Below are 22,405 nucleotides of genomic sequence, written 5' to 3'. Positions count from 1 at the left end.
TACATGCACAGAACACTGAAGTAACAATCCAAGAAACCAATGGGGTTAAGTGTCAAAATCAGTGATAGAAAAAGCAAGTGCTAAAAAAATAGAAAAGGGAAGAAAAACACATAGGTTAGAGTTAGTAAGGAAGCTTTCCATAGAAGGCAGGACCAAGTTGGAAGTCCAAACATCGTTTGAATCAGAGACAAGAGGGAAGGTCATTCCATGTGCAGAAGATCAACATGAGGAAAGTCCTGGAGTCAGGACTAAGCTAGCTTTAGAGACAACACCATCCACCAAACATTCAACTGGCAGAATTGACTAGCCTGAGTTTTAGTCTTTCTCTTCATTGGTGTTTGCCCTCTGTCAAAGATGCTAATAAAAAGTTAGTGACAGGCTTACCAGGTGAGCCAAAGAAAGGCACATTCCAGGCACTGGACTAGGTACCAGGTATATAAAAACTGAAAAAAGGAATGATCCAATAATCCACCTCCAGAAAAGCAAGATACCTAAAGGGGGATCTTCTTTTTCTTTCCTGCTGGAAAGCAGGTGCTTTTTCTCTTTTCTCCTTAAATACTTCCGCAATTGTTAAGTCTTCTAAGAAACTGTAATCCCTGGGTCCTAGCTTTTCTAATCTATTTAACCAGATTCCCAACACCCAATATTCTGACCAACTGTCAAAGAAGGGAGGAAGAAAGGCCTGATATAATTCATTATAGCTGATATCTATTTACAATTCTTTCTCTTTTCAAGGATTAGTTCAAGTCCCATCTCCTGCAAGATTTCTTCCCTCATTTTCCTAGTTATTAGTGCCCCTCCTCCAAAATTACAATGTATTTATTTTGAATTTACTTTTCTGGGCACTAGCCGTTTCCCTCCAGTGTGCTTCCCAGGGTCAGGGATAATTCTTTTTAGTTTTTGTATACCTGGTGCCTAGTACAGTTCTAAGACTGAACAGAATCAAGACTATACATATATATTTTTTCAAGGTAGCATTACTGTATAACCAGAAAACCAACCTGTATCCATTTCATCAACACTGTTCAGAAAGTCATCTGGGGTTCTGGGTACACTATAGCTGCTCATGCTCAGCCCACTGTCTGTACTCTCATCTCGGGAATGATAGGTGCCACTGTAAAAAAAGAAGGGTGGAAAGTTAATGCAGGATATTTGAGATATACTTTAAAACAGAAATAAGCTTATTGACATCAACATCATTCTGAAAGAGGATTACAGCTTTTCTCTCAAGAATCTAGCTTGAAGCACTACTCAGATGAAAAGTACAGCTCTAGAATATTTTCTACAGTCATTCATTCAACTATCCTCATTTTTTAATCCTCTTTGTCCCCTGGTCTCTGAATAGAGACTCTCCTCTTACAAATAACGATAGACTTAAGTTTTACGGAAAGGTTTTTTCCTTGCTAGATTTTAGTGACATTCACTGGATCAGACAGATCCAGTAAAATAAACTGAACCCTTCAGCTCAACTATACATAAAATGAAGTAGTTTGGGTAAGCGTCTAAAGATTATCTAGCCTAATGTTTTGTCAACATACATGCTTTTGAAAGAAGCTTATTCCAAGAATTCTTATGCTTATAGCTCAGAATTAGAAATGAAATTCTTTGAACTTGCTGTCATCTCCATAAAATTTTTCCATCCCTTCCCCCACCCCCTCTATATTTCTTGTTGGTATAATGGATTGAATGCTACTTTTAAAAAAAATTACTATGTATCTTGAAGTTTTTAATTTGTTCTGTTAAAAAAAATAAACCAACCACTTCCTATTGCCAGGTATCAAGGTTTGAAACTCTGGGATCACCTTTGGCTCTTCACATTTCTTTATCCCTCTCACTGTCCACATCCAGCCCACTGCTATTTCTTGTCAATTTTACTTTTACAATATCCATTTTTCTCTGCACTCTCCACTCACACCACCAGGTTCTGGTCCCCATCACCTTTCACCTAATTCGATAGCTTCCTGCTGCTCTCTGCAGTCAGTCTTGTCCCACTTCAATCAATCCTTCAAACAACTGCCAAAATACTCTTCCTAATGCACAGCTCTGAACACAGCATTCTCAACTCAGAAAACCTTAAATCTCCCTACTGCCTACATAAAAAAATACAAATTCCTTAGCTTGTCATATCATGCCTTCTAATCTCACTCCAATAGACAGAGACCTGTCCAACCTTATTTGACATGACTTCCCTTCACATAGTCTTTGTACATTTGAGTCAAATTGAATTATTAGTTATTCCCCTCATCCCATCACGTACTTTCCCTCCTCTGTACATTCAAACATCCCATTCCGAAATGCACTCAAACATCATCAGTTACTCAGGCTTTCTCTTCCTCCCTCTCAGATATTTCCTACAACCTCCTTAAAGCTTATACTGCCCCTCAACCATCTCCTCAGATAGTATCCAAGTTAGCTAGGGATTTATGGTACCATCTAACACATAGCTCAGAGAACTGTCTAAACCAATCTCTTACCACTTTGCTACTTCCCACTTAAGGTGATCAGTAATTTATCACTGAGTCTCCACCTCTCCTTCTCTCTGGCCCTTTTCCTCACTCAGAACTTGGGCCAGTTCACTTCAGGAAGACTATTTCTTTATTTCATATATACACACAATTAGTGTCAGAACTTGTACTCAAATCCCTATCTCTCCTTATTCTAATGCTCTGCTCATTTCTACTTTACCTTAATGCTTTTCTCTGAGGATCTTTCTGGCTATAATGATCCAAATCCATGACTTTATAACTTATGGAATATAAACTGTTAAAGTGAGAACATCCTGAAGATAAGGCTCTTATAATGTCCCTATTTGGTGTTAGAGATATTCATTTAAGTAAAGGATAAGATGTATAAATTATTTTTACAGTACCATAATAATGAATTTCCTTCTATCTTTTATAATATGAAAACTTAAATTTTGATGGACAGCATATAAATTAGTTGATTTGGTTCTACAAATAAACTCTTTTTTATAGTAATTAAGTGGTTGCTCTGTTCTGATAATTAATTGACTAGACTCCATGTAGGGCTCAACTCTCTTTTACCAAGTCTATCTCAAGATAATTTTCAAAAAAATAGGAAAATCCATAAAATCATACTGGAAATTTGCCATTTTCCTTGGAATGGAAATGAAGCTTTTTTATTATACAACTATCACCTTCTGTTTGGTTAAGGTTTTTTCATCTCAATAAACCAAAGGTTCAAATTGGGAATATTTTCTTATGGTCAATACACTAAAGAAACTGTCTACTATAAAGACCAGATTTTAGGATCAAGTGCCAAAAATATTTCCTTAACAAATAGGTATCTGAAACTCCACAGATGTTTTTAAACCTAGAAGGGTGAATCGATTCTAGTCAAATCTTGATTTAAAATGCCCTTGTAGGCAAAGAATACGACCTGTTTCAGCTTGCAGTCTAATTCCAAAAGAGTACTACATACCAGCACTTATGTAATCTGTCCAAAACATTAGATTTGTGGTAACTAAGCAAAATACACACACACACACACATATATACATACACACACACACACATCCTTAAGCGAAGGGATTTCCAAGTCCTGCCATTAGTCTTAATGTATTTTGAATAAAGCAGATTCCTACATTTTCTCTCCTTGAACTACACTCCTTAAAGTATATGATCATGTCTAGAGCTAATGCAATGAAAGCTGAAAGGCTGAACATTTCTGTAAAAAATACCAGCAAACGAACCTCAAAATCCAGCCCTACCTATGTTTTGGATGCAGCTCATTTGATCACTTAGAAAGGCATTCACATGTCCTTTCATGATTCTGTAATTTTAAATAACTGTTAGTCAACAGATTAGGCACAGGCAAACATGTTCTGACTCTGAATAAGAATCCATTCTACAAGTCTGAACAGTTTACTTCCTCTCACAGGAGACAGCTTTTTATCCTCAACTTCTAGTGGACTTGCCATTTATGGAGAGATTCATTTACAGCTGTGGCTTTTGGCACACACAGATGTTCAAAATAGACCATTACAAGTATTCAGCAGAATGATCTTAAAACCATAAGCTTTTCCTAATTTTTGCTAGTGGCTACTCCTACAAACCTGTTGAGAAAGGGATCAGAACTATTTGTAGTCATTGTTCTCAGTTCCTGATTCATTCCAGGAGAGGATACTGGATTCTGAGTTCCACCATCTTGTTCCATTGTTGGTAATTGGCTCCGGAGAGCTATTTCCTACAGAAACAAGAACAAAATACCAGTCCATTGATCAACAAATACAACATTTGTAAGAGATTAAAAAACAAATACCACTCCTTCACCCTGCCCCCCCAACCTCCATTAGAATCAATGTATAAGGATAAATGTATATACAGAGGCATATTTCATAATTGAAAGCATAAATAGACCACGCCAAGTCAGAAAGAACCAATTTCTCTCCAAGTCAATAAGCTTTAATTTAAATGAAATAAACGGTTGTACTGTATTCTTGAGGATATGGACTGTGCTATTTTTCATTTTTGTATATTTATTCCAGTAGAATGCAAGTTTCTTAAGAGCAGGGACTATTTCAACTTTTGCATCCCCAGAACCTTATAATGTTTGACACACCTTGCTGATTAAATCAATTAATATTTATTGAAGTGAAATTAATAAATGAAAGCTTATCAGAATCATATCTTATTTCTGATACCTTACCATGCAGCTTACCAACACACACACACACACACACACACACACACACACACACACACACACACACACACACACACAATTGGGATTATTATCTAAGCAGACCAAATTCTTAAATGGGCTAGAAGACAGTGTGTTGTAGTAGACAGAGAGCTGGCCTTGGAGCCAGGAAAACTTGGATTCAAATTCCACATCTGACATATATTAGCTATTCTTGGCAAATCATTTAAAGACTTATTAAATCTTTAAGCATCAAGAACAACAACAATAATGACAACTAACATTTATATAGCTCCTATGTGCCAGGTACCGTGCTAAGCATTTCAGAAACATTTTTCTTGCTTGATTCTCATAATGACCCTGTGAGGTATGTGATGTTATTATCCTCATTTTACAGATGAGGAAACTGAGGCAAATAGGAGTTAAGTGACTTAGAGTCACACAGCTACTAAGTGTCTGAGGTTGAATTTGAACTCAGGTCTTCCTGATTCCAGGCCAGCACTCTATCCACTAACCTGCCTACCTGCCATTTCAACACAAGAAATGACTTAAAAATTAACTACTCATTTTACTTCCCAGTCATCTGTTGATTCTTAAAAGTTTCAAAATATTTTCATTGTTTCCTTACAGCAAAATCATGAAGCGTATTTTAACAGTGAACCCTTTTAATAGTGAGTACTGAACAAACAACACTAATCAACAATTGCTTTATTCTGCCCTTCCTGAATGTGATATGAAATTCTTCTTTTGGCATTTGAAGGACCAGTATGGAATAGCAGAAAAAATCCTGCAGTGTTAATCAGGAAACTAGGGTTCTAATATCAGCATGACCATCATCACCAAACATGTGACAAGTAATTTAGCCTTTCTAGGTTTTGATTATCTCATCTATAAAATGAGGTTAGGCTAGGTAATCTTCAAGTTTGCTGCCAATTCTAGGCATCTTATGATCTATGCTTATGTTTGCTGTCCACAGGATAGGGAGATACCTCATGGTTTCCAAAAAAGAAAAAACCAAAACACTGCATTCAAATTTCTCTGTAAGTTGAGAAGCTTCATGTTTTATATAGTTTCATTTGACAGAATATGTTTAGAGACTATGCAAAAATCATCCATTCATTACCATTTACTACTTTGGCCTAAGTGTTAAGGGACTCTTAAAAAAACGCTCCAATTCTTCAAGCAACTCAAAAAGGATTTTATCTAAAAGTAGGACGCTGTTTTTAACTGGCTAACATGGTCACCATGTTTCCAGTGTAGCAAAGGCATTTATATTGTTAAAACATTCTCCCATAGCTTTGGAAATCTGAAACATACACTTAAAAAGTTTAATGAAAAACTATCGTGTTTCTCCTTGAAATACATCATGTGTTAAAAACAAGTGAGTATGATATAGCATTACATGATTTGAAGGGGACTTTGTACTCCACGTTCTCAGCTGAAAAATGAGTGACTAGGTTGAATAATCTAATCTCCAAGGCCACCCCAAGCTCCGAAATTCTGAAAAGGTTGGGGATTTGCACTGAAGATGTAACGCTGAAGATGAAAGCACTTTAAAGTTTCCACACATCATATCATTTAATCTCAACCAAGGAGAAATGCCTATAAGGTAAGCAAGTAGCATTATCTCCATGAGGTTCTTAGAAGTTATACGATTGGGAGCCAAGACAGTGGAGTGGTAGGAAGTACTGTAAAGCTCCCCCTTTCTCTCCCACAATTCCTCCAACAGATCTAGAAAATGCACTAGATTGAATCCTGATTGGAAATCCCAGAAAACATCACAGTGAGTCATTTTTTCCAGACAAATCAACATAGGGAGACAGATGAAGAAGTATGTGGACACTCTGGACTGTCTCCATGGAGCATTCCAGTTCAGGGAGAGGCAAGAAGAGGTCCCAGATGCAGCACAGAGGTAGGTTCTAAGGATGTGGACAATATAGGAACAGGTTCCATCTGGCAGCTCTGTCATGCACTTCCCAGTTCTGGGTCAAAGATCCAGGGCATACTGAGGAGAGAACTAGGATCAAGAATGATCAGAGCATGGAGAAAATTGAGAAGCAAGTAGCAGCTGTATAACTTGGATCCCAGGAGCAGAGTGAAATCTTGGTTCTAGCTTCTAGTCCAGGAGTGGGGAACCACTGGCCTTGAGGCCACATGTGGCCCCCTAGGTCCTCAAGTGCGGTTCTCTAACTGAATCCAAACTTCATAGAACAAATCCCAACAAGTTTTGGGGCTGCAGATTCTCCACCTTGTTCTAATACCTTTTGAATCCTGCAGAGGAATAATCAGGGCAGGAATCCCAAACCAAAGAGAAGTCTAAAGGTCTATCAAAGCTTTACAACTAGAAAATAATGGGTGAGTCCATCAGTCTACTGAAATTTAAAAATGGGCCTATTACTTATACCCAAACCCAGGTTAGGAACTTGTAGAAATCAGACCAGGTGTGAAGTGATCAGACTTTGTCTGGCATCAGAACACTCTGGGAGCACTGAAGGTTTGTAGTCCCCTAGCCTGAGCTGTAGGTCCTGAAATATCATAACACTCAATATCCTATGAAAGACCAGCTAAGACATTTTCTCCATCAGCTCACAGATACTGGCTCTGACATAAAGTCTAAAGTCAGGAAGAGAGCTGGAAGCATGAGCAAATTAAAAAAAAAATTCTACCATAAAAAACCAATTATGTTGACAGGGACAAGACACAAACTACGAAAAGAATAATTGCTTCCAAAAGATCTACAATTAAAACCTCAACAAAACAAAACAAAAACACAGTTTGGGCACATAACTGGAATTCCTGGTAGCTAATGAAACGAGAGTTTTTTTTTTTAAATTATGTTTTTATAAATGAAATGAAAGTACGAGAGGAAAAAACTGGAAAAGACATGAGAGTTATAGAGGAAAGCATTTAAAAAGGAATGCACAGTTTGGTACAATAGGTACAAAACATTGCCCAAGCAACAAACTTCCTAAAAATTTGAGTGGACCGAATAGAAGATAATGACTGCATGAGACAACAAGAAATATTAAAAAAAAAATCAAAAGACTGAAAAAAAAATAGACGTATAAAGTATCTCAAAGCAAAAACAACTGACCTGGAAAACAGACTGAGGGATAATTTAAGAATCATTGGACTACTGGAAAGCCATGACCAAAAAAATAACCTAGACATCTTATTTCAAGGGATCATAAAATTGCCTATATCTCTATAAGGGGCAGCTAGATGGCGCAGTGGATTGAGTATTGGCTTTGAAATCAGGAGGGCCTGACTTCAAATTTGACCTCAAACACTTGACACTTACCAGTTGCGTGACCCTGGGCAAGTCACTTAACCCACCTGCTTCCTCAAAACAAAACAAAACAAAAAAACAAAAAACAAAAAACAAAAAACAAAATTGAAAGAATATATTGGTCATCTCCTGAAAAGCATCCAAAAATGAAAATTCTCACATACATCACAGCCAAAATCCAGAGCTTACAGGTCAAAGAAAAATAAGCAAGCAGTCAGAAGAAAGAATTCAAATACTCAGGAGTTACAAACAGGATTATACACAATTTAGCAGCCAACACCATAAAGAAAGGAAGAACTTGGAATACATTTTCAAAAGGTAAAAAATACAGGCTTATAACCAAGAATAACTTGCCCAGCAAAACTGAGTTTAATGCTATGTTGTGGGGGTGGGTGGGTTGGAATGTATCTTTAATGAAATAGCAGACTTCTAAGCATTCCTGATGGAATGACCGAAGGTGCACAGAAATCTTCAAGTGCTAACACAGTAGTCAAGACAAAATGTAAAAAGGCAAATATGAATGAAAAAACTTAAGGGACTAAGCAAGCATAAACTGTTTACATTTCAAAATGGAGCAATGATACATGTGTTCCCTCTGGAGCTCATCATCCAAAGGAATTACACATGATTCTGTTATTTTTTGATGGTTTTAAAAGAATGGAAAGGGAGGGTAAGAGGAATACATTAGGGAGGAAGGGAGAGGAAGATAAAGGAAAATTATGTCACATAATCAGGGTATACAAGTGGAAGTCTATAGAAACAGGGCAAAAGGGATGTGGGGTGCTTCTGACCCTTGAACTGTATTCTCATCTGAACTAGTCAAACGAAGGAAGAATACACAGTTGAATATAGAAAATACATTTCACTCAACAAAGACAAGAGGGAAAGGGGAGAGAAAGAAAGGAGAATAAGGAGGAGGGTAGATTAAGGGAAGGATTAACACTAAGCAAACTAAGAATGCATAAAATATTTATAGCTCTTTTTTTGGGACAAAGAATTGAAAACTGAGGGAATGCCCATCAGCTGGAGAATGGTTGAACAAATTATGGTAAATATGTCTCAGAATATTATTGTGCTGTAAGAAATGATGAAGGAGTTAGATTTAGAGAAACCTGGGAAGATCTGTATGAACTGATACAGAGTAAAGTAAGCAGAACCAGGAGAAATATTCACAAGACAATACTGTAAAGACAAACAACTCTCAAAGACTTTAGGAACTCTGATCAGCGTCATGACCAACCATTATTTCAAAAGACTCATGATGCTAACCACCTCCCAACAGAGGGGTGAAAAGGGGATTTAGAGGGCAGAATAAGACATATATTTTCTTGGACATGGCCAATGTGGAAATCTGTTTTGCTAGACTCCACTATTTGTAAAAGGGGTTTTGTTTTTCTTTATCAACTGGGAGTCCAATGGGAAAAGGAAAAAGTTGATTTTTGTTGATTGAAAATTAAATAAAATTTAATTTAAAATAAGTTAAATGATTTTCTCAAAGTTACCCAATAAAAGTGGTCAGAAAATGCAACCACTTCCAGGAAGATTTAGCTATGGTAATAAAGCTGAGCTAATCATCAGGGAACAGTAGATTTTTATATCAAGAGATTATGTACCTTGACAATGGCTAAAACATTTTTTACACACCCATGTAGGGATTCTTTTACTTGCGCTAAGACTTTTACTTTATTATTATCATAAACCAACCTGACTAATCTATTATGAGCATCAATGTATCACTTTCATACAAAGTCTGGCAATGCATGGCCAAGTACTAGTTTTAGCACATACAATGCTCCCTTAAAAACTTATACTGAGGCACTATAACAGTGAGTACAGCGCTGGATCTGGACTCAAAAACAGTGAGGTTCAAATACGGCCTCCTTTGTGACCACAACAAATCATTTAGCCTCTTGATTTTCTTATCTGTAAAATGGGGGAAGTAACTATACCCATGTAAGGCAGTTAGGCTATACAGTAGATAGGGCACTGGAATGAAGCCTGAAAGATCCGAGTTCAATGTAGCCTCACACACTTAACAGATGTTTGACTCTAGGCTTTTGAATGTTTTTAAGACCTAGCTACAACCATTAGCTTAACTTGTAGGCAAAGAGATCTTTTACTACCTCAAATGTTTCTCAGATTAGTCAAGATTTATGAGTAAAATGGGAAAAGCCTCCTCATTTTTGCATCATTACACAAGAAAAGAGGCTAAAAATATTCACTTTATGTATGAAAAGGCAAACATGGAAAGAACTATTTGGCCTCTGAGATACAAAAACAGAGGCATGATTAAGTTTTGGCTTAAGTTCCTATAACTTGCATGTTTCTCTATTTTTGAAAGTATGTCAAACTATTTATTCTGACTACCTTTGGGAAAACAGAAGCTTAAAACAGTTGTATTTTTAGCTCAGTTTTCTAATTTGGGGCATTATGTACAGGATAAGTCATTAGTTCCTTAGAAAAAGTTGCAATTTTAACATGAATCAGTTTTTACAGTTTATCTAGTTATATCCCAAGACTTACTTAGTTATACTAGATCTGAACAACTAAAAAAATCACATCTAAAATGTGTTTTTTAAAATTACTAAGGCTCACAAGAGTCATCTTGCTTTGAACTCTAACATAACCAAAGAAGAAAAAAACAGGGGGCAGATATGGATTTCATTCAGATCAATCAAATTATACTGAATTTTAATTAAGCTTAATCGAGTATCCTTTTCACATATGAATGTCATCTTTTCTTTCTCTTGGCAAAAAGCCTATAAAGCAGCTGCCTATGACACTTTTCCAGCACCTAACTTTCAAAAACAGTAGCCTAAACCATTATCGCTCACTGGTTGGATTCTTTTTTGTAATCCTCAGTCAGGAATGCAAAGAATTATGAGCTTATTTACAATGCAAACTCAAGATCTAACTAGCCTTGCCGGGAAGTGGGGGAATAGATCAGGTGACCTCTTTGCTTTCTTAATCTATTATTCTACATTTCATCCAAATTCTTCCAGCCTTCCTATTTGGTGGCATTAACATATACACTATGGATAATTTAAAAAGCATGAAATGACATGCGTTAACAAATTGGTTTAAAGAATTCCACCCCCCCAAGCAAATCTTGCCATTTTAGGGATGTTTATATAAAAATGTTTTGGAAGGGACAATTTTTAAGGGAATGGAGGAAGGGTAGAAGTTGAAAAAAAAATTTCACTGCACTCTATATATAATGAGGGAAAGGGCACAGAAGCTAGGTTGCTTTATGTATACCCAGTTTCCCTCTTATTCTTCACTTCTGATTATTTGTTATTTAAACATATATTTATTTTTCTTCTCAAATTTTTCAACACAGTCATTATAATGCATTTATATGAATGCAACACCAGATAGAAACCTCAAGCAACATGAGAAATAAAAATTTGGGAATCCTTAAATGATTTTGAACATAGCAGGTATTTCTATAACACTACTCTTCTCCAGCAGTGAGATGCAGAAAAGTGTGTATCCATTTTTGGATGAAACATGGCAAGTGACAGATTCCTTCTGTAAATGACTTATTCAAGTAAGTTTAGTTTGGTCAACCAAAACCCCAAATTTAGAGGCACTTACTAGCTCTAAAAATATATCTTTTATAAATAATTTGTCTGATAAGTTTGTGTTGACAATTTTAAAAATGGACAATGCCATTCCTTCTAACTGCTCAAGTCTTTGACCAGGCTCTAATGTTGCCAAAATATTTTTGCTAAATATCCAGAATGGTTTGGAAATGAACTTTTTTGATATCAGCTAGGCCTACTGTTTCAAATCAACTTTTCACTGCTCTATGATTCTGATACAAACCCCTGAACTTCCTTTCTTTTACCAAAAATAATTGTGAACACTACATTCATCAGAATTATGTATGATCTGAAGCCTCCAACATATTCAACCTTTCATTATTTGCTTTTTTATTTCTTCTTTTACAACTGTAAATAAATTACTTTGACATTTGCTCAGGTTAAGAGAAAGTCATTTTTTTAAAGTGATTCCTTAATTAAGCTTATAGGAATACAAAGAAGCAGAGCTCTACAGAGACTGTAGGGAATTGCAGATGAAGTCTTCTAAGACAAAAAGCCGCAAGAGGACTTCTTACAGGGCAGTCTGGGATCTATATGTAACAAAAGGTACAATAGACCAAACACTGAAATCAATGAACTGGAGCTTTAGCATCAGAAAATATGAACTTCTCTTAGATACAAAATTCTCTTGTGCACACATCACTTGATCATCAAAAATGAAATTCCAAAAGTCTTTGGTCCTTTGAAAACTATCCAAAGAACTCCCACTTTTCACTTAAGATCTGGAATTCAAAGAAGTGGGAGACAATCTAGAGTGAAAAATTCAAATGGGTTCTTGCCACAGCTTTCCTGGTCATTGCTAATGTGAAACACAGTCAAGAGAAAAAAAGGCCAAATTCTTTTGCTAGCTGCAAATTAAAAAAAAAAAAACAACCACCACCACCAGGATTTGGTGCAAATGTTTTCATATTGCTTCAAACAGTAGTATCATTTTGCTTTAACTTCTAACCATGACGTTTCAACTCCTCCAACATAGAGGCTAACGGTGTAGCACAAAATCTGTCCTGACACTAATGCTAAGGTTTTCATCACATATTAAACCAATAAATGACTGAATTTAACTTAGATTTATTACTCCCAATAAGGACTTCAGCCATGCAATTTTACAAGTCACAGAATATTTATAGCAGCAGTTCCCATGAAAGTTGAAGCAGGTCCTTTGCTCTGAAGACAAATTAAATCCTTCTATTTCACATTTGGTTTACCTTCAGCACGCCCTTCCTCTTTCACTTACACTGGGGTCTCAGAGCTCCCTTTTACCACCTGCAACTATATATATTAGAGCAGCTATAATCTTCAAGGCAGGTATAAAGATTTTAAAGAGGCTGCTTAGAGATTAGTCTTAGCCAGGTCATGGTGGAAATGAAGGATTTGTACGGACAGAGAGGGGGAGGAAGAGGAAGGTCACACTATATGGAGTAAGCAACATAATTAAAAGCACAAGGACAAGCCCAAGTACAGAGGATATGGGGGAGGACAAGGACTTCTGCCTGACTCTGACAAAATGCTAAATCTGGGGAAGGAGTTAAATATGACACCAGGTGGTAAGAACAGTTGATGGAAAACCTTGAATATCAAGGGGAGGAATTTGAATTTCTGATCCAGTGAAACATTGTACATTCTAAAATGGACAACAGAAGGGAGTGGAGGTAGAAAAAGGTTCTTAAGCTCTTGGTAAAAACTAAACTTTTGTCACTGTTAGTCTTAAAAGACTTAAAAAGGCAGATCCCAACACATCTTCCTCATAATAACAACTACTTAAATTTGTATAGCTTTTTTATTTTTATAAAACTTTGTCCTTAGGACAACCTTGTGAGGTATAGTACAAGAAGTATTATTCTAATTTAACCGATGAATAAATTTTGAAAGCTCAAATATTTAAAATAGTCAGATACATTAAAAAAATCAAACACCACATATTTATTCCAATCTACAAGCCTACAATGATAACTTTTTTAACTTAAAAAGATTTTCAGAACATAATATAAGAGGTATTTCTGGAAAAGCCATAATGACAAACAATTTTAAGCGTAATATATGATTTTCAAACAGTAGGGACAAACTAGTCAAGAATTCACTAGCAAATGAATAAAGTGCCTTGTAGTATATTTTAGAAATGAATCTTACTACAGATGTACATCCTTAAAATCTTGGGAGTCCAAGACTGAATCTGTTCTTTAAGTTTGCATTTGACTCATCTATATGAAGATAGACTGACCATTCAAGCAAGTCAAGAAAGGACACAGAAAGGACAAGTCTTTAACTTAGCATTTTTCAACTTTTAGCAGTTTTCAACTTTTTCAGAATTATGACAATGGTCTTTTGTTTCATCACTCCCCTGTCAAAACTAATACAAAATGAAGGTTTGACAGTAAAATAATAAAATTTCTTTTCATGAGTATCTTGTGAATTCAACCCACCTCAGTACTTTGCACTTATCCATCATATCAAACTTACTTATGTATTTTCTCTTTCCAGTATTTTGAAAAGTCTAGTAAAGTGTTTTGCTGGCATAATTCCTGTCTCTCACCCTGAGACTATTTTTTTTCCCCTTTGAATCAGCAAATGCTGCTGCCAATAGAGCCTCCTCTAAACAAAATACACTTGGTCCTTGCCAGGGTAGACAAAGGTTCATAGGATCACAGAAGATACTTTAGAAGCCATCTAGTCCAACAGCTTCATTTTTCAAAGAAACTAAACCTCAGAAAAATTGAGCAACCAGTCCTAAGTCACACAGGTGATACACCCAGGAATCAAATCTGAGCCTGGCTAGTACCCTCTCCAGTAGGGTTGTCATTATATTTAATGTCTCCCTTTTCAGCCTGAACATTCTGTTATTTCTATGTTCCCTTGTGGGTGCCTGTTAGTCCATCTATCCTACAGTTAAACTAGTATGGCAGTTACTTGGTCCTTCTTTCTTCCTGGCCCAAAGCCACTTTGATCAAAAAACTCTAAGACAAGCATTTCTAATAGCAAATTATTAAAAGGTTCAGGAATGGTCAAAGGAGGACAGGGAAATGTTAGAACATGCAGGGATGATTAACACTAGAACTGTCTTTAACTCTGACAGTGTCACTGTATTTTTAGTAAATATGGGTGAATAATTCAAAGATTAAAGGAGGTTATTATTAAGAGTTAAAGGAGTTCAAGAAGAGAAGAGATATCAAGTAATCTCTGCCCCAACTCCATTATGCTTGCTGTAAAGAAAGATATTAAGATGAGAAGGAAAATTTTACAAGTCAATAAAGTAATGTCAAATATTACTTTAATTTTCTTAAAGTGCCTCTACCTGAATAATCTTCTTAGTGATCACTTTCCTCATGCCACTTACTTCTAAAAACCTACACCACCACCCAGATTCCTACCAAATAAAACAGAAAACCTTTAGCTAGATAGTCAACATTCCCTACAATCTGGCTCCAACTAATATTTCCAGTTTTTGTTCCAGTTGAACTAGGCTGGTCTCATTTGGGCATGCCATCACCTACCCATGCCTAGCATAAAATTTTCTGACTCCTCTCCTTCCCTTCTGTTGAAATTCCTCTTTTCTTTTGAGGCCCAGATGAAGGGCTACCACCTTTTGAAAGGTTTCTGACTCCCCTCACCCATATTCAAGTGAATTCTCCCTATTTAACCTTCTGGTGCTTCTACATCTGACCCATTTTCTATATTTATCTCATTCTAGCTTATATCATAATTATTTGTGTGTGCACTGCTTCCCTCACCCATTATTTAAAAATATCTTGAGATAGGGGCAGTGTCAAATCTCTCCTTACATCTCTAGTATCTAGGGCAGTCAAGGAAATCATTCATAACCTAGGCCTTGAAGGAAAAGAAGGATTTTAACAAGTAGTTATATGGAGGGCATGTATTCAAGGTATGGGAAGGTGGGAAAGCACAGGATAAAATTGGGAAGTAGCTTCTTTTGCTCGGCAAAAGAGGAAAGTATGTGATAACCAGACTGCAATGAGTCTTAAATATCAGGCCAAGGACTTGGTATTTCATTCTACAGGCAAGCAACAGGAAAGGACTTTACATAGACAACTTTTACCAGGAAACCATTAAGAACATTAATGAAAAACTCTGTGATGGGCAGATTAAAGACAAGGAAGACAGTTAGAAAGCTATTATAAAAGTCTAAGTTCTTAACTTATTTTGTGTCATGGACTTGTTGATGGTTTGACAGAATAATGTCTTAAAATGTTTTAAAATAGGGGCAGCTAGATGGTGCACTGGATAGAGCACCAGCCCTGAAGTCAGAAGGACCTGAGTTCAAATCCAGTCTCAGACACTTGACACTAGCTGTGTGACCCTGGGCAAGTCACTTAACTCTGATTGCCTCACCCCCCAAAAATGTTTTAAAATAAGGTAAAACATATAGTATTACAAAGGAGATTGATTTTTTATTGAAATATAGTTGCCAAAATATAAAAAACAAAAACAAGTTCATAGATCCCAAGTTAAGAACTTGAGATTTAAGTAAGAGGTAGTAGGGGCCTGAACTTAACATGGTATAATAAAGAAGTAAAGATTAAAAAATGTTTCAGAGGTTTCAAATCTGGATCATGGAAGGATTTTGCTATCAGCAAAAACAGGAAATTTGGGAAGATGAACAGATTTTGGGGGAATGATGATGAGGAATTCAGTTTTAGACACAAGGAGTTTGATCAATTAGAATATCCATTTCCTATTTCTCCATTAGTGTTCCTTCTGGCTTTTCATTTTCTTTACAACTATTTAATGTGGCTATATCCCCCCAAAAGTCTTTCCTGGGCACTTGTTTCCATGGCAACTATCATCTCAACTACCATGGCTTCTAATTGTCACCTCTACAATATATGCAGTCCTGGCTTCTTTCTCTTTCTTCTGAGATCTAGACCAGAATTTCCCTCTGTACTTCAGTCTCAATACGTCCAAAATTGAGTTCCTTACCTTATTATTGAGCATACAGTTGGTTGTTGAATTTAAGTGAATTTCTTCCTCAACATACTTTTACTTCTGACTTACCTATTTCTTTTTCTTGAAGTCATTTTTTACTTTTTCTTCTCCCTTACCTTATATCTAAACCAATTACCACAGCCTAACAACTCCATTGCTACAACATCTCTTGCTCTAAGAGTTAAGTGATTTGCCTATAGTCACATAGCTGATACGAGTCAGAGGCAGGTCTTGAATCCAGGTCTTCCTGAAGCTAAAGCCAGCCATCCACTATACTATGTTGCCTCTAATGATGGCTGGACTTGTGACTTCATTTGAATAGGAAATTCACAATAAGAAAACTCCTAACAATGCAGAACTGGATCTATTCTGAAATGAGACTTTGAAAGGTAAGGTAAAGAAACTTGCCCAAGGACACAGTCAATAAATATGTATCTGTGGTGGAAATTATACCCAGTCTTAGTTCTGAGGTCACCTCTCTAACCATGTTGCCTCTCATGTAAGTCTATAATTTTTTTTTAAAATCATACTATTAAAAATAAGCATAAAATATTAAATACCACATTTAGGGTAGCAACATGAAAAGAGTATTGACCTTTGAGTTGGAGGACCTACACTCAATTTCACCTCTGAGAATGTATGTATGACCTTGGAGAAGTTATTTAACTGCCCTGGGACTCAGTTTCCCTGACTGCAAAATGAAAGGGTTGGATTACATGGCCTCTGAGGCCCCTTCTAGCTCTCGGTCCATGATTTTCTATATAGGAATTTCAAATGAAGAGGTTCTTTGGAAGACCACTAGGAGTAGGAAAAGCAGACTATAAATACCTTCGGTACTATGATGAACGGAGCACATTTTTAAAGCACTTATACCCACTTATAAACAGCATCGACAATTCTGTTATTGTTTCCAGGAAATCAAACACAGCTTATGCCACTAAATTTTCTGCATGTAGTAATTAGTAATTACCCATTCTCTTAGGTTTGCTTCTCTAACTTGAGAAATGCTCAGGCATGGACTTTGTATCCGAATACCTCTTAGAATTCACAACTCTTATGATGTTAGACTACTCAAAGTCTGTGGGAAAAATACCCCAAAATGATTCTTTACATATTAGAAGGGTTGAAAATCGTTTCTCTGTAAATAAGTTATTTGAAATATGCAAAATTCAACTCAGATATCTGATTAAGGCCTTCCTTGAATAAGTGCATACATTTCTAGGACGTGTAACTTTATTTCTAGGTTGTGATAAGATAGTTATCAAGATTCATAAAATTGCACAGACTTTCACAGTTGGAAGATACCTCAGAAATCACCTGGTTGAACTTAAACCTGAAAGTAAATTTCCTCTACAACAGTTCAGACAAGTGGTCTCCAGGCTATGAGTGAGAACCTTCCTCTTTATCAGTGCAGAGTACTCACTACCTGCTCCTTTCCAGGCAGCTCTGGGGCCCACTTTGGGATAGTTATCTTTGGACTATTTTCCTTTTATGGATCTTCATGTAGCCTCTTTGCAATTTCTACCTGTTGCTCCTAGCCCAACCCTCTTGGGTCAAAAAGACCAAGTCTAACTCTTTTTCCATGGCAGTTATCAGATACTTGAAGAAAATCATCATTCCTCCTGCCCCTCCAATTTCCTCTTCCTAATTTAACAATTTCTGTTTCCTTCAAATGAGCTTTGTGAATTCAGTCCCAAATACTGACAAAATAAGACATTTTCTGTCCTCTTTTCCAATCATCAGTCCTTCCTTGGGAATACTCTCAAAAGATTTCTCCTTTCTCATGAGCACCATTCAAATTTATATGCAATTATCCTTCTAAATGCATCTTTAGAGATGAGGGGGAAGGCAGGAAGGTAGTCAGACTCATACGTAAGTGATGTAAAAACAAACTTCCTTTGGAGAAAAACTTAAAAAAAATAAAAAACTAGAAAAAAAAACCTAGTAGGTCAGTCTTCCCAAGACAGCTGGCTGTGTTGTTTTTTTGCTGGTCTATAGACACTTTTAAATTCACATTTAAGAAAAGTGATTATTAAGAATTTTAGAATATTTATAACTTTAAAATTATGTAAGTACACTATGGGACTAAGCAAATTGTGCAATAAAAATAAAATGTTAGAAATTTGGAACAATGATCTTCTCTAAAAGTCAAAATGGAAGATCAGTCAAAATGAAAGATTTTTAAATAAAAAGACCATGGCACTCTGCTAACAGATCTATTAACCAACTCAGCAGAATGGTGGCTCTTGGGTGTGTTAACGCTGCTAATCTTCCCTGAGGATGGCTACACTAAACATAAACTTTCTCTCTTGGCTATTTTAATACCTTATTTTTTTTTTCTTATGCTAAAATATCAGTTAAGAGCCTACCTGACGTTTTGGAGAATTTGCTGTGCTGGGATTGACATTCCGCAATGCCTAAGAGTAAAAAATAAGACGGATAAAAATTACTTTAAGCCACATGGTTTGGCTGTGCAGGCTGACTTAACAAACACCATCCAGTCACATCTCCATAGCACAGAATTCCCGTGATAGCCCAAGAGGAGATAGATTGAGGGAGGTAAAAGCCAATGGAGCCACCATATGATGAAAACTAAGAAGTTTTTATAGCATTTGAGGAAAGGACAGAAAAAAAAAAAACTTGCCTGTGAGCATTAGGTACAAGAACTAAACTGCCATTTGGTAACCATTTTTATGGACTATTCCCCCCTAAGGATGCCATGATCATAGGATCATAGATATAGGGCTGGAATGAACCATGAAGGCCTTCAAATCAACTGCCTCATTTTACCAATGAGGAAACTGAGGGGCAGAGTGATTAAGTGACTCGCCCAAGGTCACATTACTAGTAAGTGTCTGTAGTAGAATTTGAACTCGGGTCTTTCTGACTCCAAGTCCAGCGCCCTATCTGCAACACCATCCTGCCTAATTTCATATTGCTGAGATTTTGCTTTTTAAACAGCTGCTGAAGGAGTAAAGAAAAGCATCCGTGACATTTTAGTGAAAAGAGAGTTCTTCACAGAAATGTTTTGAAAACTTCATCAGATGACTTAAAAACTTCCTACTAATAGACTATTAGTATGAGGAAATAGTGACTATATCCCCTCTTTCTCCCCCCCCCCCCAGGATTTAACATAGAAGGTGATAATGAAGAAAATAAAGTTATCTTTAAGGAAATAAAACTTTTTTTTTCTAGGACCCAACACCCAGAGTAACAGCGCAAAGAATAAGGTTAAGAAAGATATTCTAAAAGGAAGGAGTTTTATAACAGCAATATTTTTCCACATAAGACCCAAGCTAATCTATTATTGACAGCAAGATGACAGACAGCCAATTTTCATCCCCTAAAAGTTATCCAGAAAGGAAAACATCAACAGGATTTTCAAAGGAATATATTCAATAACTGATATTTTATTTGACTTTTATGAGTTTTGCTTTTAAAAGAACTCAGTCTTGTAACAATGATTCAAACAGTATATTTCAAACAATAGGCTTTTAATAAATATTTGTTGAAATGAATTATGCTATCTAGGACCCAGGAACTACAAAATGAAAAGCAACCAATGAAAAAAGACTGAATTATATGTTAATGAATTACTTTCTCCATCATAAAAAGATAATTATAAGCTTGTTGGCATTACCTTGTAATAATGTCATAGCACCATTTAATTGAAAAGTTTCTTTTCTGGAGTGCTGACAGAAAAACCACATTTAGGGAAATATTTAATCTTGTTAACTTGCTTCCTCCTTCCATCCTATTAACAGCAGATGGAGAAACATTCCCCTCAAAATGCTTCCTGATATCACATGTTGTCATAAAGTTTCCCATTCTGTTAATCGTGTGCCTGCTATACTAAAAACACACTAATATTGCATTTTCCCTTGAGGAGAATTCCATTTAAGGTGAGTCTGTCTTGGCAGTTAAGCCAACACTGTTCCTACAGTGTAAAAAAAAAATCTTTTAAATTAAATTCACTTATAAAGTAGTTATGCATCATGGACTCCCCAAACATGATATCACTGTGTGAGATCATGGTGAATTTCTACTGATACTAATGCTGCATTGTAAAAATACCAGTGTATTATTTAAAAAGGGAATAGAAAAAATCAAGTTTACAAATTCTTAGCCTGTATAACATAATAAAATGGCAGTTTAACTTTGGTTTCATATGACTCTGCAGTAGACCAGTAGAAAGAATTTGCATTCTGAGGAGGGTCTATCTTTTCTTGTGGACAGTAAAGGCCCAATGCCACTTTCTGGAAGACAAGTGATGAGAGTGGAAGAGAAAAATTCCAAGCTCTCTGCTGCCCTATGCTTCTAAAGGGAAAACAATTTGAAGGCACTCTGGAATTTTCTGGCATTAGACATATAATGTGAATTAAACTGTTCTTTAAAGAAAATCTATCCCCCAATCTCAACAATGCTGAAAAGCAGAGACTGTGATATTTAGGATGATGTGCCTATCAATCATGGGGGAATAGGTACTTCTGCCATTACATGATCAATTCACTTGGGGGGACAGATTCTGCTTCTTCGTGGTCTTATGCTTTCTATTCAGTCTTCAGAGATGGAGCAATACTCATATGCCACCTGGACTCAAGAAAGCAAGTCTTGTGAGACTCTCCAAGAGGACAAGCTCCTGGCCACTGGCATGGTGCGGCTGGCCATGGGACTAAATGGCCCATCTGTCCTGCCCAAAAAAAGAAGTCAGTAAATTAGGGAAGAGAGAAGGGAGCGCACTCTCTCCATAACAGGCACAAGCATTATTCACAGCTGCTGAAAGCTAACCACGCCCAACACCAGAAACGGAGGATAAAAAAGGGGAAGACTGGTTTCTAACCTGTGGCCTCACCTGCCGAAGCAGTTCTTGGTGCTTTAGTCGAAGTCTCTCTTTTTCCATCTGCAGCTGCTGCAGTCTCATCTGTTGCTGCTGATTGGAACTACCTCCACCCATTACGCCCCCTTGGGGACTCTGGGGAGCCAGGGGGGGTGGCTGCTTCACAGGAGCGCTTTGACTGATTCTCTGGTTCATGGCTGGAAAGGAATAAAAGAGCGATCCTGAAAAATCTAACTAGGGAAAGGAAAGGAAAGGAATGTCTTAATCAAAAGTGATTGTAGAGGTGGTAGAATTTCTGGTAGCAGAATGTATCAGATGGAAAATCCAGGGGAAATTTGAGTTACCCATAAAAAAATGACATATAAATCCATTCATTACAACATTGACTCAGTGGAACTAAGTGCTAACTCTTATATTGCATTAGCTCACTCCCCCAATGATTTCCCAGGCACTCTAATAAATGCTCTGAGGCTTTATCCTGTGAAGGGCCCAAAGAAGAATCACATAAGATTCCTCTCTCTCACTCTCCCTTCCCTTTCTCTATCTGACAAGATGAAGTTAAATTAACTATTTAATATATTTTATCTCAGTTTTTCTAAATCTGATTTAGGAAAAGTGGTGGGAAGAGTCAAATAAACACAGAGAAAATATATATAAAAATACATGTAGATCAAAATTAGGCTGCCTTGTAACAAAAGATACAAGACCAGTTATACCCTTTCCTGTAGTAATCCCACTTTTGAGGAATACCACCCAAGGAAATAAGTAAGGGGAGAGGGAACTATATGTACCAAGTTTATAGCTTCATTTACTATAAATCCATAACAGTATGTAGTTTTTACACATAAATAAACTTTATATGTAAACCAATGTTACATAGAATGAGAAACAGGAAACAACTTAAATGCCCAGCAGTTAGGAAATGACTAGATTGTGGTAAATGAGAATAACTGAGTACTATATACTGTCATAAGGAGTGACAAATACAAACATTTAGGAAATATCTATGAAATGACTAACAAAATTTAAAAATACACTTTATCAAAATACAACAAAATTGTACTCTAATTTTCC

General features: G+C 36.5%; 1 protein-coding gene across 12 annotated transcripts in view; it reads right to left on the bottom strand.

Annotated features, from left to right (window-relative positions):
* The window catches only part of YAP1 (Yes associated protein 1), a 141,771-nt gene that overhangs the window by 4,503 nt on the left and 114,863 nt on the right, over positions 1-22,405 (bottom strand). For 3 of the 12 annotated variants that reach the window (XM_027849522.1, XM_027849513.1, XM_027849515.1), the window contains 4 exons: positions 21,335-21,528; positions 18,864-18,911; positions 4,076-4,206; positions 1,002-1,114 (listed from right to left, as the gene is read on the bottom strand). In XM_027849522.1, coding sequence (XP_027705323.1) covers positions 1,002-1,114; positions 4,076-4,206; positions 18,864-18,911; positions 21,335-21,528 — 486 coding nt within the window. The remainder of the gene's footprint in view (positions 1-1,001; positions 1,115-4,075; positions 4,207-18,863; positions 18,912-21,334; positions 21,529-22,405) is intronic. The other 9 variants (XM_027849523.1, XM_027849516.1, XM_027849517.1 and 6 more) reach the window with 3 other exon arrangements.

The sequence above is a fragment of the Vombatus ursinus genome, unplaced genomic scaffold (assembly GCF_900497805.2).
Source record: "Vombatus ursinus unplaced genomic scaffold, bare-nosed wombat genome assembly UNPS02007612.1, whole genome shotgun sequence".
NCBI lineage: Eukaryota > Metazoa > Chordata > Mammalia > Diprotodontia > Vombatidae > Vombatus > Vombatus ursinus.
The sequence above is the reverse complement of the archived record's forward strand: the minus strand, read 5'-3'. Positions and strand labels throughout refer to the sequence as shown.